The following is a 24,950-nucleotide window of genomic DNA, read 5'->3' as shown; positions in this document are numbered from 1 at the left end:
GTTTCTTGACAAGTCCGATCTATGAAAGTCTCGTCAACAGGTTCACCCCTGTTCCACCAAAACCATGAAGGACCACATCGACTCCCTGGCTCCTGCCCTGGCCAACTTCTGCAACACTCCTTCGCCACTGGAGTCTTCCCATTCCCCCTGATGCACTCACTTGTTATTTACTTATTCATTTATTCACATTTGTTAAGCGTACAGCAGCCCTTGGGCATTGTGGCACTGGTTACAGTGATGTTCATAGCTTAGTTACAGACACGTACAACATAAAAGGCGGAGGTGCCATTGTGGTGCTCATTACAATAGGTGCAGATAGCATAGTTGCATGCGAAATACAGACAATGAGCTAGCAAACGAATTGAAGAGGGCAGTTTTAAGGTTTTTGCGGAAGGCATGGAGAGAGGTTTCACCTCTGAGGGCTGTGGGGAGCGCGTTCCATAGCTTAGGGGCAAGATAAGGGAATCCTATTCCTCCTGCCTTGGCCCAATGATTTGTGGCACTGTACGTTGATTGGTGTACCCTAGTCTGGTAGGCCTTGTAGATAGTGTTCTGGCTATAGTGTTTGATCGGTAAGAGGTTGCGGTAAAGTTGATGCATTTGTGTGTGGTAGAGAGAATCTTGAATGTGATTCGGTCTTTTACTGGGAGCAAGTGTACAGTTATTCTTACTTGAGAAATGTGTTCTCTTTTAGGAATACTGAGAGCTGCTCTAAGAGAGTTGTTTTTGGTTGGTTTGGAGTCTGGCTAGGTTTTTTGTTTTTTGATGTACCAGCTAGGAGGGAATTGCAGTGCCCTTGTGCACCCTCTTCTTAAGAAACCCTCTGCGGACCCCTCCTTCCCGGCTAACTATCGCCCAATCTCCATCACTCCCTTCCTGGGCAAACTCCTAGAAAAACTGGCCATCTCCCAGCTTAATCTCCACACAAAATCTGTTGGTTGTCTTCATGACCATCAGTCTGGCTTCAGAGCTGCCAGAAGCACGGAAACTGCTCTCCTGAACATCCGTGAAGACCTGCTCTCCAACCTTGATTCTAACACCCCCTGTGTCCTCATCTTGCTTGATCTCTCTTCTGCCTTTGACACAGCCGACCATGCCATCCTGCTCAAATGTCTCTGTGATAACCTGGGTATCACCAGTCAGGCCCTGGCCTGGCTGACTTCTTTACTCTCTGACCAACCCTCCCAGGTCCAACTTGGATCCTTCCTCTCCACTATCTTTTTCTCTACCTGTGGTGTCCCCAAGGGGTCTAACCTCTCTCCCTGGCTGTTGAACCTATACCTGACACTTCTTGCCCACCGCATTGCTGCTCTCTGCCCCGACTTTCAGTGCTCTGCGGATGACACTCCGCTCATTTTCAGGCTACCTTCGGCCACCTCTTCTCCTCTCATTACTGACTGTCTGCTATCCAGGAGTGGTGTGCCGCCAATGACCTTTGCCTAAATGCCAGTAAGACAGATTCTCCTCATTGGTACTCCCGCCCCCTCCTTTTCTGTCGCTCTCTGGCCAGCCTCTCTTGGCCCTCCTCCTGCTCCCACCTGCAAGGCTAAAAACCTCGGGGTCATCTTCGGCCCCACACTCTCCTTCTCTCTTCACATCTCAGATCTCTCTTAGAAGGCATACTACCAGCTGCACCTCCTCAGGGGTATTCTATCTTTCCTCTCCTTCCCCCAGAAGCTCACTGTCTCCAGAACTCTCGTTCTCTCTAGACTGGACTACTGCAACAGCCTCTTTCTAAATCTGCCTGCCTCTACTCTCCGCCCTCTGCAACTCATCCAGAACAGGACTTCGAGACTTGTCCTTGTCCTCAAGCCCAGGGATCGTATCTCTCCAGGACTGAAATCTCTGCACTGGCTCCCAGTGGCTGCGAGGATCAAGTTCAAAACCCTCTGCATTGTCCACAAGGCCTTCTGGGGCCTGGGGCCTGGGGCCCCAATACCTTCAACTCTCTCTTTCTAAATATCTTCCCTCTCGAGCTCTTCGCTCATCCTGCTCCAACACCCTTAAGGTCAGTTGCTTCTCCAAGCAACGAGTTGGTGGTAGATCTCTTCCTTCGGCTGGGGCCTCGCTCTGGAACAACCTCCCTGCCTCCCTGAAACTTGAGGAGGACCATCTCCGGTTCCGGAAGCACCTCAAAACCTTTCTCTTTGCTTCTGCTTTTTCTCCTCCCCTCCCCTGCTGACCACCTGGCTGAAACTGAATCTGCACTGGTTACCTGGCCACCCTCTGTTCTCGGGTCCAGGTCCCTCTGCCTCCAGTCACACACAACTGCACTGCCTGCCTGGCAACCCCTGCTCTTGGGGACTGTTTCTGTATCCTTACAGTCCCACTACCAGTACTTGACCCCTGATGTCTGCACTTACCTTTGCACTTGCCACCTGCTGGCCGTTACCTTCACTTATTGTTTTATTCTATACTCCTGTAATGCACTGTCCCGCCCACATTCCCCCGCACTTTCCCCCTTCCCCCTCCCCATGCACTTGCGCGATCTGAATGACACCTGGCCTAGTAGGATTATTGTCTGTCCTCCCTTTGTTCCCACTCCCTTGCCTCGTAGCGCCTTGAAACACTTGTGTATAGGCATGTTTTAAATGCCATATATCATATCATATGTCATTGAGAAGAAAACAATCTTCAGATTTACCACTGTGAAGTACGTCACTGTCTTGGGAATGCTACATAGGATCGTCGCCAGATTTAGGACTACCGGAAACCCCTTCTGCACAATGTCATTAAGAGGACGTAGATCCTGAATCATCCTTCAACTACCATCTGTTGCTTTCTTGGCTGGGTATATGGCCGTATTACATGGGGACGTGGATGGCACAATGATCCCTTGCTCTAGTAGAGCCTGCATAGTGCCTTGTATACCTTCCTCTGCTTCCCTTGACGACTGGTACTGCAGCACCCTTGGGAGTACTGCTGCTGACTTCAACGTAATCTGTACTGGAGTCACATATCTCAGTAACCCAACATCATTTGGATTAACAGTCCATAATTGTGCTGGCACATATTGCGTGTCGTCCTCAAAAAATAAAGACGGGGGCACTGTACCTTCCTATACTGCTCCATGATATCACAGGGGATGCAGATTTCCAAAATGATCTCCCCATTTTGCTCACTGTCCTCAAATAACTCATCTGTCATTTCCTTCAATTTTACTGTCGGGTCTACACCTAGAACTGTGCTGCACTCGCACCCTTCCTTATCTGCTCCAACCAGGACTACTCTTTAGTCTGACACTGCTAGTCCTTGCAAATCTAATGACAATATTGTCCCTGCCAGCACCTCGGGTGGCACCATGGGTCGTAAAATAAAATCTGTGGGCACTCGCCAACATTTTGTCGCAATTTGAGGCACCGGGAACTCCGAGGACTATTGACTCCCTTGCCATTGCATTGATTATTACCATTGTTTGAGCTAGCACATCCCTGAAGTAGCACACACTACCCCTTGATCTGTGAATGATATAGTTACATTTAGTTTACTGAGCAGATCCCTACCCAACAAGTAAACAGGGGGACTCTCTGGATATAACAAGGAGGCTCCTACTACCTTCCCTCCCGCTTTTGTATCCAGCTCCTCAGTTTATGGAACCGTAGAAATAGCCCCAGAGAATCCCTGTGTGTCAAGAGTTTTACCTGATAATGGAAAGTTTCTCTCCATAATGCATGATTTAGTTGAACCTGATTCCAACATAAATATAAATTGCTTGTTTCCTATTTCCGTCTCCACCAGGTTTTCCTCTTCAGGGTGTGCGGTTGTCAATAGGATTGGACATGCGAGTGCTCTCTGTGGACTGTCCTAATCAGAATATATATTTCTCTGGGAATGAAAAAGGGCTGCCCCCGCCATTGTAACTCCTTGGAACGGGGCACCTGATCCCCCTGCTATCCTGTTAAACTGTGTTCCCTCACCCTTCTGCGGTTATTGCCCACATTGCCCTTTCCTGTCAGCCCCATAAGGGAACTGATTTTGACCACTTGACCCAAATTGTGGGTGTCCCATTACTTGAGGCCCTTGCAATCCCTGCCCTGCAGGTAACATTCCATAATTATATCCCATCCCAGGCATGTTCCTGCATTCCCTTGTGAAAGGCCCCCATCTCCATCAATATCAGCACTGTGATGTTCCCAATCCTTCTCCCCGGGGCCCTACCCCCTCCAAAGCCTCTTGCTCCTCAAAATCCACTTCTTCCCCTTGGTGCTCCTTCATGCTGCCACTGTGGCCTAGGGTACTGTCCCCCCCCACCCCATTGTCCCTGTCCTCCTTCGGCCCATAGTGCCACGATTGTGGCATTCACAATCTGTTGAGTATCTCCTGTCCTTTCCCCCTGAGCCGGTGCCGTCACCGGTGCTTGGACGACAACTTTTTTAAGTTTCTTTTTCACTAGTTTTGCCTCGTCCGTTTGCCACTTCTGGGCAGTCTCCCTTTCCGGCTCCTTAATTCTCTTACTTTGTATCTCTGCCCACCCTTTGGCTTCAACTCACACAATTTCATCTACTGCCTTCTCTACCTCTTTTGGTAATCCACTCTCTACGATAAAGTAGAAAGATGGTACTGAATGGTCCCATTGCCCCCCTGTCTCTACTCTCCACATTTCTTGTAAATTGAGAATAAACCTAACTGGGTCCTCATCATCACCCATTGTGCACTACATTAAAGAATGTAAGTCAGGGGTATCTGGCTACATCGTTCGTAGGTTTCCCATACCCTTGCCCTTACTTCATTGAAGGCTGCTCCATCATGTTCGTTATTTGCAAGAATTATCCCAGGGTATCCAGCCCTTACCCATATGTCCCCAGCCTGGTCTCCAACTATAGCGACCAGTAAACTCTTAAGGTCTCCTAGTGCTAATGCTACCCCTGCTGTTTGTTTCTCAAATTCATAGATCCATTTACTGGCTCATGCTCCAAGCTGGAGGAGAGCTTTAATCAAATTCTTTTTGTTCCGTTGAGGCCATGGCACATACTGCGTTATCCCTACTCCTTTATGTATGGCATCTGCATGTCGATTTTGTTTTTAACCCCTTTTTTAGTTTTTTATTGATCTTGTACTACCACCATTAAATCTGGTCGATTTCTTGGCCTATCCCTTCCCACTGCCTCTTGTGGCAGGATGGTTTCTCGCTGCCTCCTCTCGTTGGTCTCTTTTTTGCCCTGCCTCTTCATTATTTCTGCCACCTTGATCTTCCCATTCATTTTTCCTTGCTGGTTCGACTTCTTGTCCCAGGACCATCCATACCCTCTCCCCATCATCTTTTTCAACACAAACATTTCTTATTGCCCCAGGGTTGACTCTAACCAAAAAATCTCCTGACTTCCAATACTCTATTTTCTGTACTGGCACTCTTATTTCGAAGGGATTGTGTCCTCCGATTTGTTCCTTATCTTTGATAATTCGTCTCCAGCTTACTGGCCTCGGAATTTTTTTTTTCAGTAGAGGGCGCTGCGCATCGACGTCCGTCGAGTTGGTGTCCCTCGACAGCCACCGTATCGGCGCCGACGTCACCATGCCCATAAATAGCCACGCGCAGCGTCCGTTGCTCAGTTCCGTTTTGTAGCATAAGATAAGTCCGCACTGAATTGGTTATTGACCTTGAAGGAGCGTAAGCTGCAACCACAAGGGAAGTTTTACTGCTGGGATTGATGGGAGGGGCGATAAGGAATACGTCGGAGGAACATCCCATCGAAAGAACGTTACCAGGTAAGAAGTAACTTGTTCTTCGAAGGGATTGTGTCCTCTAACGTATTCCTTATCTTTGATAGACTCCCATAGCAGTGGTTTGTAATTGGAGGTGGGAGTAAAAACGCCATGTTTCCCTTTAGGAATGAACAGAATGTAATACGGTTTTGCCAAACCTAGTCTCTTGACTAGAGGAGGAATCCAGGTTGTAAAATCTTGTGAAGGTATGTGCGGACGACCATGTGGCAGCCGCACATATGTCTTGAACCGGAACCCCTCTTTGGAGGGCTGAAGTGGCTGTGATACCCCTGGTTGAATGAGCCCTAAGGTTTTGAGGAGGCTCTTTCCCTGCGAGTTTGTAACATTCCAGAATGGTGAGAATAATCCATCTGGAAATGGTCTGTTTTGTTATCGGTAGTCCCAATTTGTGCCCCGAGTAACCTACGAACAGTTGGTCTGCTTGCCTAATCCTAGCAAGTCTGCTGATGTAAAAGCTTAAAGCCCGCCTTAGGTCCAGCCTGTGTAGCCTTTTTCTCTTTCCCCGGATGGGGAGGAGGATAGAATGAAGGTAAGGTAATTTTCTGAGTGATGTGGAATTCAGAAACCACCTTTGGGAGGAAATTAGGCTTCACCTTAGGACAACTTTGTCTTTATGAAAAATTGTATGAGGGGGTTTACAAGATAGAGCTTGTAATTCGCTCACCCTTCTAGCAGATGTTAGCGCCACTAATAAGACAGTTTTAAGGGTGAGAAATCTTAGCGAACAAGAGTGGAGTGGTTCGAAAGGAGTACCCATCAGGAAATTTAAGACTAAATGTAAGTCCCATAAGGGAACTTGGAATGGTCTTGGAGGATAGACATTATTTAATCCCTTTAGAAATTGTATTACTAAGGGTAATCTGAAATACGATGGCTCCTCTGCAGTGCGCTTGAAGATCGATAGCGCTGCAAGATAGCCCTTGATAGTGCCAACTTGAAGGCCTGAATTTGCCAAATAGAGTAGAAAGGATAACACGGTTGGTGTACCACATGAATAGGGGTTGATATTCTCTTCTCTACACTAGCTGCAAAATTTGTTCCAACGGCAGCGGTACAAAGACTTAGTTGCTGGCCTTCTGGCCGAAAGCAACACCTCCATGACGTCATCAGGGAGGTCCCAATCCTTGTATCTCAACCTTTCAGAAGCCAAGCGTGAAGGTTGAGGGTTCTGATGTCTGGATGGAGAACCTGACCTCCCTTCTGTGAGAGAAGATTCTCCTTGAGTGGAAGGCGAATTGGAGGGCAGATGGACATGTCCAGAGGGTCCGGGTACCACGTTCTCCTGGCCCAGTCCGGGGCAATTAGGATCATGGTCCTCCGGAATCTTCTCAACCTCCTGATCATTTGAGGAATGACAGGGACTGGTGGAAACGCGTACAGGAGTGGAAACTCCCAGTCCACTACGAACGTGTCCCCTAGAGCTCCTCTTGGGGGAAATTCCCTTGAACAAAACAGATCGCACTTCCTGTTGGTACTGGTGGCGAACAGATCCACTTGAGGGGTTACCCAAAGGGTGAAGATCTCCTGAACGACTTCCTGAGCTAGTTCCCACTCGTGGGAGACTGTGCCCTGCCTGCTCAGAGCATCCGCCGTCAAGTTCTTCTCTCTGGCTAGGTGAACTGCCGATCGAGAGATTCCTTCTTGAATTGCCAAAAACCAGAGCTGCATTGCTTCTCCAGATTCTTTTAACCTGACCAACCTTTCCTGCAGCACTCTTTACTCGTTGTTCATATCTGCTTGTGAAGCCCCTGGGTACACTGATGCTACCGGCATGTCAGCGCTTGTGGATGGGTTATATGGAGGTGGAGGTGAAAAAGCTCTTGAGTCGCTACCCCTAATTGCTGATCCTACCACTGGAGGCTTATAGGCTACTGCAGGTTTAGGCCTTACAGGGTATATCCTCTTACATTGGATCTCATCTTCAGATTTTCCATATCCACGAATAATCGGCAGAGATCTAAAATCTCTTTTCTTTTTTGTAACTTCTTTCACTTATATTTTTGCTGCTGAAAAGATGAAAAAAAAATTCTAGCGTGTTTCTGTTATGGGAGCCCTGCTCTGGCCAGGAGCAGGACATCCCCCTTCCTTGGTGTCCATCACCCATTGTCTGATATTTACAGTATACATTCCAGTGGCAGGGACCCATGCATGTGTCTTATTGGGGTTTCTTCCCCCCATAATGTTGCGCGTGTCCCTGATGCTTCACTTAGACCTTACTGCTATGCTGCGCACGCTGCTTCTTATTACACAAAAATACAGATCAACCCACTTTTTCCCCCAACCCTTTCTTCCCACTTTTTCACACACACACACAGCGACTCATCCACCTTCCTTCTTTTTTTACCACAAAAGACAGCAAGAAAAAATATTCAAAAATAATTGACTAAAATCCAGGCCCATTCCTTATACCGAGCGACTTGTTATTTTATCTTTATATCTTCTTAGTACCACCTTGTCAGCTTTTTTTCACATTGAGGATCCCATTTGCTTTTATCGTCATAAAAGAATTCCGTGTGGCACTACCTTCGCAACCTATTATGACTGAGGATCCCTTACCTCTGTCTTAATACGCCGAGGCTCCCTTTCTTCAGTTTTTTATACGCTGAGGCTCCCTTCCTGCATTATAAAAAGTAGAAAAACAGAAATACACGACAATTTCAATACATAACCCACCTCCTATCCAATCTATACCTTAACACATCACCTGAAATCCTATCCAGTCTATACCGTAACACATCACCAAAAGTCCTATTCAATCTGTGTCATTGACCTCGTACTTCATCCCTTCACACCAACATACTGTCATACACACATGTCCCCTTCTTGTTATCTCTAACAAAAGTCTACTTACAGGTGTGTATTCAACCTAGATGCCCTTCATTACGGGGTCCTAATACTGGCCTGTCCTTTGCCTTGGAGCCACGCCCGCTTCAGTGAGCAGAGATGATTTCTTTTAAAATGTATCCTTCTAAAAACAGGAAACAGATGTTTTTTTTTATTTGGGAGACCGGTCGCTGAAGGCGGGCGTGGCTATTTCCTGGTGAATTTGGCCTGGGACCTTTCTGCAAAGTACAGGGGGAACTGGGATCACGTTGGGATAGTCACCACTTGTAAGGGTGCCCCTAATTACGCTCACACCAGAATAAATGGACCCCTCTAGGGAAATGAGACAAAAAAGCAATCTTGTAAGGTTAACAAGTTTAATCTTCCAAAATGAGGATGGTAGCAAAGGACTCTGCTGCCTGAACGGTGTTCTCCTATCCCTCTTCTGTTTCTTCCTGCCAAAGTGGTTTCAGGCAGGGGTTTATATAGGCCTGGCTTGCTGTGGTGGCGTCACTGGATAGGAATCATGGCTTCATCCCAATCCATCCTTTTTCCATATTAGGAATGCTCCAAAACCTTCTTTCTTCGTTGTCAGCAGTTTTGTCAGCGCATGCTGTTCTACATTTTGCTAGCTTATTCAAAAACACCCTGCAGCTCTGCAGACTTCCACAAACCTTGAGGCCTAGCCCAAGGAAAAACGAATCACGTTTATGTATACAAACATTTTCCATTCATTCTATCCATATTTCACTCCTCCTGCTAACGTCATCTGGGTCCTGTAGTTTCCTCCACACTTAATTTTATCCCATTCTACATTTTGTCGCACAGAACATGTAATTCCTATTTTTAACCTGCATGGATCCTTGACGGACAGTAGACAGCTGGTGAGTCAGTTTGCGCTGCCAGTGCTGGCCGTAGTGACAAACACTGCATAAGCGCCTGTGGTACATTTTAGATCCCACAGGCCGCATACCTGGGAAGGAGCTTGACTCCTCTATAGTACTAAGATGTTACAATGCCTAGGAACATTACAAATCTATCCAGCTAAAAGTTAATTGCTCCTTATATTTAGACAATAACTACCTTCTTCAGTGCTTGCCCATGTCTGTGTATGTGATTATATTTGCATGAGAGAGCCTTCCCAGTGCCCCTCCTACCCCCATAGCCCATTACAGTGCATTAAAGAGGTATTGCCTAACTCTAAAGCGATTGGGGGTTCGGGAGGTCCCAACAATGGTTTGGTAAAGACATTTGTACATAATATAAGAAATGATTAAATAAAAAGTGACTACTGAGTTCATTCATTTTAGGCAGTGTAAGTACCAGTTGGTACTTGAAAGACAGCTGAACAAAGCAGAAAGTCAGGGAGGCTTGCAATGAAATACACTGACACAAAGGAAAAAGAAACTCCAATGTTGTGTGACCAGAAAGGGTTTGTTTACACTTGTCGAGGAACGAGGTGTCTTGGCATTTCCATGGAGGCATGCCAATAGATTTCGCACAGTGGACGTTGATATGAGATGTGCAATAAAAGGGGCGTGAGCGTCTAGGGATGTCAGCTTTAGGGGCGGGTGATCTGATTACTGCCACAAAGGCAGTTGAACTTAGGGCAGTGTATCAACGGATATGATTAGCACAAGATGGCAGTACCTGACTTGTCGTTTTCGCATTTGTAAAAGTCAGAAAAACTAAGGTAAGATGCATTTGATTTTTTTTTTTTTTTTTAAGATCGATCGATGTATGTTCAAAAATACACGATTGCGCCAATAACATTTGTGAGCATACTACCTCTTTAACAATACATGCCATGCTGCAGTGTGCTGCTGCTTAGGTTCAGGGAAATGAACAGAAACGCTGGACTTTACTATCTCAGCCTTGTCAAGTACTACTTTCAAGTAAAGGCTTCTGCAAATTATTTAATTTATATCTGAAGGATTCCCAACTTTTAAATCTGCTAAGGATATTACGGATTCAGGTAGAATAGGATATGGCCCAGGAAATTTTTGCCATCCTCCAAACTTTGGTACTTGCCAGTGCACATATCTTTCTGAGAATCCGAATCCACAGAGTGCTCACTTCTTTTTTAAATGTTTACTGGGATTAGTAAGAAAAATACAAAAGTACAATTTCTAAAGTAGTGCCACATAGGTTGACAGGCACTACTTGGTCAAGGTAAGCAAACCGAGATATAAAGAACAGAAAGAGCTACAGCTCAGAGGTTTATTACAATGCGCAAATAGGTATACATCCCACAAATAGCACCATTCATGGTTGCAGTTAATAATATATCTGATTTTCATTGAGAAAACTGTCAATGTACGACTTGTTTGTGATTGATTAGGATTAGGTATTGTTGGAGCTAGTCGATTTTGTTGAATCAAAAGAGCAGAGGAGGAGGAGAAAGAAAAGAAAACAAAACACAGTATTCACTTCTAATCAGAAACACCAGAGGATTCAGAGCGATCCTGCCCTGACAAGTCATCCTCAAAAGTTGTGCCTTAGAGACAAAGCGCTGATTGCATATAATGGAATATGTCTCTAGCCAACTCGATATGAATGCAGAACTGTAATTTGGCCCTTGTTTGATGTGTTCCATCAGCCAATCTGTTTTTTTGTTTTAGTATTTTTTAGTTAAAAGCGTTTTACATGGTAAGGCTTGCAGTATGGTTTTAATTGGTACAAGTACCAGAATGCAAATAAAGTTGGCTGAAACGCCACCACTGATTGAAGGCCTCACTAATATTCATCAGTTGCCAACATCCTTCTGACATGATCTGCATTTTAGCAAATAGGACAAAAGTAAATGTGTAGCGCAAACAGGTGGGAAGCATCAGCAAATAAGTATGAGTCCTTATAAGTCTTTACCTGCTACAAAGCCTAACCATTGTTCTATCACTAAGACCAGGGGATTGCCAGATGTTTTGGACTACAACTTCCATCAGTCATAGCAAGGATAGTCCATGGTAAGGGATCATGGGAGTTGTAGTCCAACACATCTGGAGAGCCGCCGGTTTCAGACCCCCCGACTCAGACCATGCTGATTCTTTTGATCTTAGGCTCTGTCCTTTCTGTTCTATTTTTCAATGGATGCATGGCCCATTCATGTTCTCACAACATATTCTTTCTTGCATTACTTTCTAGACAGTGATCCTGATGAACGATCTGGCAGCAGTGCTCGATTACCAAGGGCAGCACGACCAGGCTTACACATATGTGAAAAAAGCATCCGAGCTGGCACAGCAGACCGAGCACCCAGAAGAACATGTGGTGCTCAGCAACATGGCAGCAATACTAATGCACCAAGGTATTTTGATTTTATATTGAATGTAGTTGCCTTTTATTTAGCACTATACACAAAATCACTGTTGTTACCAGGCTGCACTGTTAAGTCTGTAGGATAGGTGCAGAGGAAGGTTGTTGGGGTAATGGGTAGTTTGTTACATCTAGGGTGCCACCCCCAAAGAGACAAGTTACTGCTACCAGCGGGAGAGTCCACCACAAGGTTGGGTATCTCCAAAGGTCAGTTTGAACAAGTGCATGACAAAAGTGAGACGAGACAATGAAAGAATTAGCTTCATATCAGGTTTGTTTTGGCATGTACCAGAAAACACACACAAAGTCTTAAAATGCGCCCCACGCATGTTTTGGCATGGTTGCGATTATGGGTCTGGAGGATCTGTTTGACTGGGTGTTGTCAAATACTGTGTTTTTGTGGGCCGGGTAGCACAGCATCATCATATTAAGAATATTCTGCATGACTTGTAGGTACTTGAACCAGATTCCCAAGTTTAAGGAAACACCAAAAGCAAGTATGCATCTTTGAAGATTGGTGGAATTGAAAGAGCCCTAGAAACAAGATGTCCCTTTTGGCCACATTTGGTGAACTACATGCTTTTTGTTGATGGCAGGAGTTGGACAGGGACCATCTCTATTTGAGGCAAGGTGAAGACTGCATCATTCTTAGGCCATTGCAGAAGGATCAGTTAGAGTAGAATGTGAAAAGATAGTCATTTCCTCTGGAATTTTAGTTGCTGCTCGCTGGTCAATCGGACATCTGTGCATAGACAGATCTGGGATTATAATTAAAACTCAAATGAAGACATGAGGGAGGGAAGATTAAAAGTGTGTTTTTTCTCTAGATCTCTTCTGTTTTCACATGTGACGCCACAGCATTAAGTTCATTTGAGAATCGCCGGCACATCTTAACTCGTCACTGGTAGTTTCCTAATACATAGTATTGTCCCCAAAAATGTGAATGAATAGTGGCAGGCTCCATGTTGAACCATAGATATTGTCATACATAATGGGAAAGCTGGAGCGCAGGGGGCATACTTGTCTTTGGGAGTGGTTCCAGTAGGAGACAATTCAAAGAAATTTTATAATTTCACCTAAATCTCACAACCATGCCACCAAGTAGTGCAGATTACAAGGTGAAAGTGTTGCTCACCAAACTAAAAGCACAAACTCCTCTCTAAATTGGGTCCAAACAAGATACAATGACATGCAAAGTTAAATGGAAGCGGAATTGCCTCGATACATAAGAACATGGATCTTAAAAATGTAAGATTATACATATGGAAAATACTGCTGCTGTTTGTAAAATGGATGCTCTTCTGAAAACTTTATTGGCAAACAATTAGGACCTTGGGGGAAGTTCCAGGACGAGCAATATTAGAATCACAGGAGGGCCTGAAATGAATGCTACTGGCAACATGGAGGGCTTTGCTGAAACTTTATTGGCCAACAACCTACTTAAGTATTATTTCCACAAAATGTTCCTAACAGAAAAACCCAACGCTCTTTGGCATCATATCCTATCCTGGGTGCCCCTCTGAGGCCGAACATTCAGTAGTGATTGTGACAAGAACCTCAAACTGGCCAGAAGAAAACAAGATGTACAATTATAGCAATCAGTGCTATCGATCTATCTAGATTTTACATCAGGATTACTATTGGCCCACAAGTCTTTTCTGGATGTGAAGATAGTTACGTGAGCAGCTGCTCCAACATTCCTTGCTCCACTCAGCAAGGCTGCAAATGGTCCATATAGAGAGACCACCCTTCTCCGCCTTGCAAGAATCTGCCTTGGAATTGTTAGAAACTGTAGCTAAGAGACCAGATGCTCTGAGCTTGCCAAAGGAGGAACATTGAGGTGGACCATGGGCCAGACAAAGGTCTCAAGATCTGATGGCTTATCTATACATTAGGGGTACATCTCTTTCTGTGAATATTCTTTCATCTGTGGTCTTCTGAGGAAATCTGTCTGATCAACTAGTGATCACCATTACAGTTTCAAAATGGTTTGGAGGGAGACCACTAGGTGGTGCCGAGAACATGGCTGCATGAGTGCACAGCTCCAGCACGCATGATGGAGGGAAAAGCAGTCCCTACCAGCGCTTAAAAGGAGCTGTGGTGGAGGTGGCGAGTGCCGGAACATTAAGGTGACAGCAGAGGAGGCTTTCTGCCAACAGGGGGCATGGTGGCAGACTGTCTGCAGCCGGTACTCTCTGTCCGACGACAGAGGTGTGCTGCATGGCCCGCACCAGGGTGCTGAAAATGTCGGCGGCCCTAAAGTCAGAGGAGGAGGAGAGTCTGCAGTCAGCCTTGGGTGCCGCAACAGTCCGGTGGGAGGCGGCATCGGCGAGGGCCGAGAGCCAGCTGAACTGAGCTGGCCCATATGCGTAGAGCCCTCGCTGCTGTGAAGAGAGAGAGGCCAGGTAGGCCAGACCCCTGGCACTGCAAGGGTGCCTGCCAGCAAGGAGGCTGGCGGCCTCGTGGGGGGGGGGGCTGACTGCGGGCTCAACAAGCAGTGAAATTAAGAATCCCCAGAGTCACTGGAACTGCCTCACACATCCAGGGGAAGTGATGGGCGGCAGGAGGCCTGGAGCCCGTGCGGGCACCACACAATTAACAGGCCTGAAAGAGGAAGCGCCAGATACCCAGAGCCCAACAGTGGAGTAACGAACAGCAGCAGCTACAGAAGGAGAGAAACTGCACCAGTAACGACTGTGAACTAAAAGGAAGGCCAAAACAGTGGAGGGGAGCTGTGTGGCTGGGCAGGACGGAAGATGAGGAGTGAGAATCTTGTGACCTTCACAGTGTTCTGAGTTGGTAAGAAGAGTGGCGCGATATGTGAGCAGGGGCTGGTCCTGACCTAAGGTGACAAGCTAGTTAAAGTTGAATGGTTTGGTCGGCCGCACAGCAAGAAGGCAAGTGTGAGAGGGGCCTGGTTGTCATGGAGTAGTGCATTGTAAGTGAGGCAGGGGGCTTGGGAGGACTGCAACAGGACATCCAGAGCATTCTGCTGGAGCTGAAGGCATTTAGGGCTGAAGTGCAGACATCTCTGGGGGGCCATTCAAGAGCGAGTTGTCAAGGTGAAAGACTGGGTGGACGCCCTGGAAAACAACCAGCTCTCGGCTGATGTAATGGAGGCAAAGCTAGAGATGCGAATAAAGGAGCTGGAAAATGGAGAAAAGGAGGCAAGGAGTAAGCTGGAAGATGTAGGCAATGGAGAAATAATTTGTAAATATGGGGCTTTACGTAGAAGGATGGAGAAACACCTAAGGATTTGGAGATGCTGTTGGGGCAGGTCCTGCAGAAACTCCTGGGACAAACGCACACTCGGGAAGTCCGCGTCTATGGGGTGCATAGAGGGGCTGGATCCGGGGTGGTCCCTCGCTCTGTAGTGGGTAAATGCCACTACTACAGTGACAAGGATGCAATACTCTGGAAAGCACGAGAAGTGGATCCGATCGAGTGGTAAGGCTCCTCAGTAAGAATATATCAAGACCCCTCTTCCCACACCCTCGACCAGCGGCGAAAATGCAGGCCCTTAACTACATGGCTCCAGGCAGAGGGTGTGAGATATCGGTGGAGGTGTCCCTTTGCCCTCTCCTTTGAATACAGAGGTGAACGTTATGAAGTAAAACAAGGGGAAGATGCAAAACATTTACTATAAGTGCTGCAGAAGGAGGGTGCATCTCAAGATCAGGAAAGTCAACGGCAATTGAGGGAGAGGTTTAAAAGTGAGTTTGCCCAGTCTGGTGAGGGCACGAAGGACCTACGGAGCTAGGAGGGACAGAAAAGACTGCCACCTTGCAGTCAAAACCGTGAGATGAACTCTCGGACTGGCACAGAAAGAGATTGATAACCTTAGGAGCTGCCAAAAAAGTGTGATGTTTGTTGATATGCGTTATTAGATGGAGCAAAGTCTTTACAAACCTAGTGACCTGAGATCACCTAGGCATCGCAGCATTGTTGCACCTTATGGTATGAAAAAGTGTTGGTTAATGCAAATGTTAATGGGGGGGTGAGAGGGGCAGGGTGGAGGGATAACGGAACGGGGGCTGTTTCACACACTTTTGTGAATTTCTTTAGAGCAAAACTGTGGTACTCACTTAGACGGGAGCATCAGGAGTGAAATTGGAGAGCAGAGAATGGCTAACGTTAGGGTAGCAACCTTGAATGCAAAGGGACTGAACTCCCCTCCCAACCCCCCCCCCCCACAAGAGGTCATTGTTGTACACTATGTTCCATAGAACACACCTCTCTGTCCTTTTGCTGCACGAGGCTCACTTTAAGCAGGTTGGGGAATGGCAGGTGAGGGGGTCGGGGATAAAGCACATTTTCTGGGCCTCGTTCAATGACCGCAGAAAAGAGGGGGTGGGAATAATGCTGGCAAATAAAATCCCAATGAGAGAGGCGCAAGTGAAAAGGAGGGTTTAGGGGTTGGTTTCTGGCAGTTAAAGGGGGTTTGGATGGTTCGATGATCACCATGGTCATACTGTATGCACCTAACGAGGGGCAGATTGAGTTTTCGAAGGAGGTATTCAATTCATTAGAGCAATGCCTTTCCTCTCCTTCCCCCAGAAGCTCACTGTCTCTCGAGCCCTGGTTCTCTCTAGGTTAGACTACTGTAACGGCCTCTCTCTAAATCTACCTGCTTCTACTCTCTGCCCTTTGCAACTTATCCAGAACAGGACTGCAAGACTTGTCCTTGGCCTCAAGCCTCGGAATCATATCTCTCCAGCCCTGAAATCTGTCCACTGGCTCCCAGTGGCTGCAAGGATTTATTTCAAAATCCTTTGCATTGTCCACAAGGCTTTCTGGGGCCTGGGTCCAATATACCTTCAGCTGTCCCTAATACCTTCCCTCTCGAGCTCTTTGCTCATCTACCTCTAACTCCCTCAGGATCAGTCGTTTTTCAAAGAAACGAGCTGGGGGTAAATTCCTGTCTTCGGCTGGGGCCTCCCTCTGGAACAGCCTCCCTGCCACTCTGAAACTTGAGGAAAACCATCTATGGTTCCGGAAGCACCTTAAGACCTTCCTCTTTGCTTCTGTCTTCACCCCTGCTGATCTGCTCTCTTGGCACCGTGCACCTGGCCTACCTTCTGATTTCCGGGCCCAGGTACCCGCTCAACCATGCCACCCACCTGCACTGCCTCCTGGCAATCCCTTGCACTGGGGCCTGTATCTGTAACCATACAGTCCCCCCCACCCCTTTTTCCCGCTGTACTTCACAGACTCACCCTGTCTGTTGCCTTAAACCAGCACTTGCCACCTGTAGGCTGCACTTCCACTGTTTGTTGCTTGTTATTTATTTAATCTATTTTATCTATTTATTATTTATCAGTTTATCCTTTGCTCTTCACTTTCCACTGCTCCCCCCTTCCTTGCACTTCTCCCCTTTTCCCTCTCCCATGCACTTGCGCGTTCTCAATGTCACTGGGCCTAGTAAGATCGTTGTTTTTGTTCTCCCTTGTTCGCCTCCCTTGCCTTGTCGCGCTCCGAAACACATGTGTACGAGCGCGATATAAATAAAAAATAAATTAAATTCAGTGCGGGAGGCTTCCATGTTGCTGGGAGGGGATTTCAATATAATCACGGACCCTGTGGTAGAATGGTGGTCAATGAAGGGTGATCCGCACAAGAAGGGTACGAAGGAGAATAGGGAATTTGCAAGACTCCTTAAGGAGCACTTCTGGACAGGTGCCTGGAGAGCCCAGTTCACACAGGCTGGAGGCTACCCATTCTTCTCCCTTCCACATGGTACCTGTATGAGAATAGATCTCCTGCTGGTCCCCCGGGAGAAAGACCATACACTATCACCTGCTCAGAGCATGACATAATAACAGCACATTGTCATTTGGAGCAAGGGAGGGTACCCCAAGATGGCGAAGTAACTACGTCCTCTTCAGGGACCCGGTATTAAGAGTTTATGGGAAGGGAACTTCAGAATTATTTCGAAGTCAACGATAAGTGGAGGTTAACCAGAAACGCATGTGGGAGGCAGCTAAAACATCATCATCATAATAAGTTTGTTCGGAAACAGATTATCCATAAACATAAATAGAATAAAACTACATAGTAGTTCAAAATCCAATTCAACATTTTTTTAAAAAATCCACAGCATAAATGTACAAATATTACAAATAAAAAGATTAAAAATGTGCATGTGTGTAGATCAAGAAAAAATCCACTGGGGCATCCAGACCGTTCGATAAGATTTCAGAGTTCAATAATATTTTGGGCAGCGGTTTTAGTTCTCCGATACCCGGCCCTTCTCAAATAATCCACCGTGCCCCAGGCCACTGGCATCGTAGCAGCTGAAAGCAAATAACATAAAGCAGGCCTAGCCTGAGACATGCCAGCGGACCTAAGTAGTGGCAAAAGTGTTTTCCGTCTTAGGTCTATGTAGTGTGGGCAGAACAACATGAAATTTAAAAGGTCCTCCACCGGGCACCGACAGCAGGGGCAGGCTGTAGGTTGCACATTATGAGGCCAGCTTTTTGTTCGAGCCCCTAGCCATAAGCAATCAAACGGGCTCGAGTCAAGGCCCAGCGATCTGTAGGATTATCACTGTGGAGCAAGTACGGCTGAATAGCGTCCACAGATGTTAACACGATATGTCTTCTATTTGCAAGAATGCCCAGGAGGCGGACTCCCTATTTGCCACCAAAATGGATTTAAACATTTGCTTGTATGCCCCGACCGCACACGGGGTCAAGAAGGTTGAGGGGCAAACAAGATTGGCACAGTTTAACTGTCTAATGCATTTCTGGATGTACATAATCCAAGGATTTTTTTTTTTTTACAGCCGAGCCACTCACCAGGGCTCTTATGTTCTTATGCGAGAGAGTGGCTTTCCGGTTAGCCCATAGTGCCAACCAGTGCGAGACTGGGGCCAATAACCACTCGTCGGCAATATGGGGACATCCCAATTCCAAATGTATCCCATAGTTTAGAGAAGATTGTGGTAGCTCTAGCAGTTTTTTGAGAAAGGAATTCTCTACATTCTTTCATCCACCAGTTGTGCAGGAGCAACCCCATGCAAAAGGTCTTCACCCAGATCTATATTCACTGTTGGGATTCCCACCCCCAGTTTCACATTAAAATCACCTCCTATAATTAGTAGTGAGGCCTTACTCCCATTAGCAATAGCATATTCTTCAATCGGATCTCTCAAAGCCCCTGGCCACCCCTGGTTAGCAATGTGTCAGCTGTTATAGACATTAACCAGAAATAGGAGAAGACTCCTAGCACGGCGTGCAATAACACATTGTATATTTGTTTCTCTCTCCATTAAGGTTAAGGCTAGAGATGCCTTCACCAAGATTGCCAAGCCACCAAAACATCTCCCTCGTTTTCCCTTTTCCGCAGGGACACACTCTACAACATATCCATCAAAGCAGATTGGGGTCAGTTCCCAAGTTTCCTGAAGGAATATAATATCGTATTCCCTCAGGGTGGCGGCTATCTCCCCCTGAGAAAGCTTAGACTCAGCACCAGCTATGTTCCAACACAGACAGGACAAAGAAGGGGACACCTGTTCATCTAAAGGGACATTTTTACCAGATTCCCCTCCCAAATCTGTCCTGAATCTGAACCACCTCCCCCACAGCGACTGGTCAGTCCAGTTCTTCTATTTCCCCCAGGGCCTGAAAACGGTTTGTCAAATCCATTGTAGCTACTGGTAACGTTGGGACCAGTAGGCTCCCTCCCCCAGTGCCCTCCAGAGCCATACGTAGGTTCGAAGGTTTGGTGGTGGTCTGATGTTCAGACAGAGGGGGGCTTGCGGGATAAAACGCTCCTAGGGGGAAAAAAGGCACTGTTAGCTGAGTGGGGAGGGCGCGAGCGCCACTTGGGATTAATAGAGGAAACTACGTAGTTAAGCATAGCTGGAGCAGTCATGGACACCACCACACAGTCCTCCTTTGCCCATTTGGGTTGCCTCCCCAGCCATGAAACCCTTCTGGCCATGAGAATACCTCTAGGGTTCACCTTCATCCCTGGAAGACGAGTATTGATCCATTGTGCTGTTTTGTTTATAAGGGAGGAGGTGGTTTCCACCTGACCTAGATCAAGTTGGGGGAGCCCCGTAATTACTCCAACCAATGGGGCAGCCTCTGGAGGGAGGTTGAGAACTTCTTGCACACCAGAGGGACATTTGTCCCTTAATATCTTATGTGAGCCCACGGCTGAGACCACCGAACCACTCTTGGTCCCCTTCCACAAAGTACCCTCCAAGAGGGAAACATTATGGCGTATTGGGAGCGAGAGTGGTGCACCCGAACATGTGGTGTTATGAACTATGGTCTCACCCATATGTGGATAATTGGGAAATGTGAGGGGTGATGAGCAGGGTTTTCGGGGGTACTCTCAGGCACTACTATCCCTACTCGATCTACAAACAGAGTTTTAATTTCCAAAATGTCTTTTTTAAGACCTCTTATTAGGTCGTCCATAATGCAAAGGGTTGTACTTAGAGAGCTTTTAAGGGCACCTATTTTATCCAAAACCGGTGCGAGCTTTCTGTCCAGCACTACATCCAGGATTTTAAAGTCACTAGATGCTGACTCCATGGAGTCATCTAGAGACACCACCGAATTGGGAGAGGGTCCTTTGTCCACCAGAGTGTCGGGGGTACGATTATTGTTAGCTCTTCAAGTGTGCAAGCCCCATTAGGGATCCCCACGCTACAACCTCCCAGTGAGTCCCTTTCTAGGGCATTGTTATTTAATGAGGTTTCAAGACATTGCGAAAGGCTAGGGAGTGAAGAATTTGGAGAGGGTAAGGGGGGGGGGGCATTCTTTTTTCCCCAGTTGCACTGGATTGTAGACTGGCAACTTCGATGGCTCTTTCAGTATGTAGGATGAGCTCTTCAAGTTTCCCTGCCATTTGTTTCAAATATTCGTTCTGGGTTGATTGTCATGGCGAGATCTGAGGGCCCTTGCTTTTTCTGGCCTTGGGTTTGGAAACATTCCCACCTGGGTCAGATCCACCCTGACCACCCAAAGAACTGGGTTTACTTTTTTTGGTTTTATTGGGAATCAGAGGGGGGGGGCTTTAGTCTTACGCTTGGACATATTTTGTGAGTGTTAAAGGCAGCACCTACTTAACCAAATAGGGTGTCCTAAAATGTTTCTTAAGGGCTGCAGCCAGAGAGCCCCTATTGGTAAGAAGGGTATGGGCAAGTTACCTAAAGTGCAAATGCGGGGCAAAAAACAACACAAAGGATGCTCACAGGGGCCAATATGCTAAAAAAAAAAACACACATGCAACAGAGGTGAATTATGTGATGTCGAATAGGATGGGAAAGGGGAGGGGGGAGTTGAGGGGAATAGGGGAACATACAGACGTGAGTTGCACTGTGATATGGTGCACACTATGTTGCAAGGTCTGTGAGTTATTGTGGTTTGAATTAAGAAATATATATATATTTAAACTTCCTTTTCCTTCCCACATACTTTGTTTGCTGTGACTTTATGATCGGAATGTCATTACCGTTTATCAATAATCTGTGAGAGCAAGTCTTTCTGAGTAATACGGTAGAACTGTCATTATTGTCATTCTCTGTAACTGCGAGCAACTACAATTGAAGCAGTCACCATTGAAAAATATTGTTGATATTTCCTATGTGTTTTGGTTATCTAAAAAGAGTAATGACCTACCTAACTTGTTTATATAAAATAAATATATTTTGATCCAACTTTAAGTGTATAAGTGTTTCTTTAGATTATTGTATTGACTGGGTTCAGTGTACTTGTACTAAGAGTCGGGGGCCCGTATGTCAAGGGATAGTTTTATAGAGCCTTACCTCAAGTGGACTTTAGGAAAACTCCCCTAATATGGTTATCACCCAAAGCAAGCACTACTCCTTCCACGTTGTGGCGTGTCACACCTATTTGCAGGGCATTGTTGTCTTTCGAAATGGCGTGGCCAGTAGTGCATGAGGGTACCACTGAATGGGTTTGAATTTAAGGCCACCACTGAAGTGATAAGATATGTGTATGCTTAATCGCTAATAATGACCTGCCCTTTGCACATTCCATCTCTAATGTCACTTTCTCCTTTCTCCCCTGAGATGCAGAACATTTTGAGGAAGCAAGGAAGGTCTTCACAGAGGCTTTGAAACAGGCAGAGCAGAAGCGGGATGGAACTGCCATTAAGCAGATCCAAGAGGGGCTAACTGAGCTTTCTCAGCGGCGCGGAGGACTATAAACCAAAAATATGCCATGGCCACGCCACACAGTACCTCCTGCAGAAGACTGTATGTCATTACACTAGCACCTCCTACAGAAGACTGTATGTCATTATACTAAATGTAGTCCCCAGTCTTAATTGTAATCAAATTGATCATTTCTGTCCTCTCTGTAGGTACTTATATTGTAAAATAAAGTTTGTTTATGTTCAGAACTCTGCACAAGAATTTACAACAAAGCTACACACAACAAAACAGGGAAGAATTACTGTGCACGTGTTGGTGCCCAATCTACTAAGAGCCGAACTGTAATTTCTGTAGAGAGAGAGAACAAGAATACAAACCGGTAATAACTATGTTACTGCAGAGATTGATGTGCAACTTAAAGTTTGCAGGTTGGACTCTCATGGGGTCTGAACCAGCCGTTCATCCTTCCAAGGTCTAGATCAAGTTAACATGGTTTGAGTAATACTACTATCACATGTTATTAAGACAGTGGTCTTCATTACAAGGTTGCCGGTATGAAATCTGATTTTCCGGCATGCCGGTGCCACTGTGTCCGACAACCCGTGATGCCGGAAACTCCAGGTGATTCCGTGTTGGCGTGCAAGTGATTCCGGCATGCCGGAAATACCAGCAAACTACCTCCCAAAACCCCCCTATCCCTCTCCCCACACATAATGCCAACACAGGGGTCCTTGATGCCAGTGACTCCTATTCCAGCAACAGTGCCGCAATTACCGTCACCGGAAATACAGTGTTCCCCAGAACAGGGAATCGTCCAGTGGCCATTACTAAAACACAATCGTGACAGCAAAGGCGACCTACCACAATCCTGAGCACAGAAACAACCCTTAACATGGCATCAACAGTCTGTGCGACCCAGAGGTGCAAGCCACGCTTCAGTGAGGCAAAGCTGAACATGTTGTCAGACACCATAGTCCAGCATGCTGATGAGCTTTTCTCAAATGGCCAGCGCAGGCAGACCCAGCTGCGGAAGAAGACCATCTGGGAGGAGGTTGCCCAGAAAGTCACAGCCGTTGGCACAACCCTCCGTACTGTGCGAGACTGCCACATGAGGTGGGACGACCTGCGCTTGAGGGTGCGCAACCTCCTCTCGGCGCAGCGCAGACAGGGCATGTCCACAGGTGGCAGCAGCGCATCCCCAATCCACCTGCTGCCCTGGGAGGAGACGTGCAGCAGTGTGCTGCACCTCACAGGTTAATAGAAGGGGTCAGTGCTGAGGAGGCTGGTGAGTACAAGTAACTCCTATGTTACATCAACCTCCCTGTCCACCCTGCACCCACTACAGCAGCAAAATATGCCAAGGGCATCATGTATAACATCAATACAGCCCTGCCTGCCCCCCCCCCACCTGAGACCTGATTCCTGTGTGCACACACCGACATACACTCTCCCCCAAAATCCCACTAATACACCTAGAACATGGCACAGGCACCCTGTACTGCCAACAGAACATGCTTCTGCTGCCACTCAGAGACACATCCACCTGCCACAGCAAAATTGGCATGTGTCTGCTGTGCTAACTCTGGCACTAAGTCACGTCAGTGCTAAATCCCTTCACCACCCTCGAATGACCAGCGTCACACACCAAGGAAACATGTGACTCCTTCGTCCCAGCCAGCCCGACCCATGAGCAGAAATTGACACCTATCCCTGTAAGTGCTACAGGCACATGGCGACCCCATCCATGGCACATCCCTCCCCAACATCACACAAACATCACACAGCATGTAGGCCACACCCCTAACACCCTACCCAGCAATTGTCAGTGCACCACAGCAGTATCTACAGCACACCACCCTACCATGTACGTACATCACATATCCACCCGCATAGTACGCATGACACAAGCATGTGTGCACCATGCCATGTCCCCCGCCATGTCCCTGACACAGCACTGCACCAAACAGATAAAGCATGAATCTCTGCCTCATCAATCCACACTCACCACTGACGACCTGCCTTTCTGACTCCCGCACGCACATCATCTGGCAATGAGAAAGCCCATCCGAGCACTTCAAGGACACCATCCGTCGACGCTGCCGAACACAATGGCCCACCACCTCTACCCAGTAGTCCACAGCCTCAACAGGCACAACTGCCACTGCAACCCCAGCTGCACCGGTTGAGCCACCTCCGGTCCCACTGGTGGAACCAATCCAGCCACCTCCGTTCCCACCGGTGCAACCAATCCAGCCACATCCGGTCCCACCGGTACAACCAATCCAACCACATCCGGTCCCACCGGTTCAACCAATCCAGCCACATCCGGTCCCACTGGTGCAACCAATCCAGCCACCTCAGGCCCCCCAAGCTGCACCCACCCCGGCAGCCCCAGCTGCAGCAGTGCCACCACCACAGCCACAAGCCTGTGCACATGCGTGCATTGTAGAGGACACAGCTGACAACGCTGCAGTGGACACAGGGGATACCACCGACCACAGCATTGATGAGCCCCTGCTATTCAGCCACATGGGCCCAATTAGCCCACAACTCCCACCCTTCCCCAGTGTGAGGGGAATCGATGGCAGACTCAGTTGCATTGAACAACGCCATGGTGCCTTGACAGCCCTGGTGCAGCAGCACCTCCAGGAGGCGCTGCTCATGCATAAGAGCGTCATGCCGTAATGCCTGTGCGCTTGGCCGCTGTACACATGCTTTCATACAGATATCCAGGAGGGTACGGGAAGGGAACAAGACCATGGCCAGGTTCCTCCAGGCCTTCCTGGGCCGACGGCCCGCGGCACTCCCCCACACACCATCCACAAGTACAACACCTGCTAGTTCGGTGGGTAGCAGCCCAAGGCAGCGTTCAATGCGGCTGGCCCGCTCGGCACACAGCCACACGTCTGACCCGAAAAGCGGACGAAAATAGGCCACGGACACATATGTGCCCTGT

General features: G+C 47.3%; 1 protein-coding gene across 2 annotated transcripts in view; it reads left to right on the top strand.

Moving 5' to 3' along the window:
* TTC19 (tetratricopeptide repeat domain 19) overlaps positions 1-22,242 on the top strand; it is a 437,088-nt gene extending 414,846 nt beyond the window's left edge. The window contains exons 9-10 of one of the 2 annotated variants that reach the window (XM_069615226.1): positions 11,689-11,851; positions 21,917-22,242. In XM_069615226.1, the coding sequence (XP_069471327.1) occupies positions 11,689-11,851; positions 21,917-22,047 (294 nt within the window). In that variant the 3' untranslated portion in view covers positions 22,048-22,242. Of the gene's footprint in view, positions 1-11,688; positions 11,852-21,910 lie in introns of both variants that reach the window. The other variant, XM_069615225.1, reaches the window with a different exon arrangement.
* The last annotated feature ends 2,708 nt before the right edge of the window (positions 22,243-24,950 follow it).

Source organism: Ambystoma mexicanum, chromosome 9 (assembly GCF_040938575.1).
Source record: "Ambystoma mexicanum isolate Mex_15411 chromosome 9, UKY_AmexF1_1, whole genome shotgun sequence".
NCBI lineage: Eukaryota > Metazoa > Chordata > Amphibia > Caudata > Ambystomatidae > Ambystoma > Ambystoma mexicanum.
Note: the sequence above shows the minus strand (reverse complement) of the source record. Positions and strands in the feature narration are given on the sequence as shown.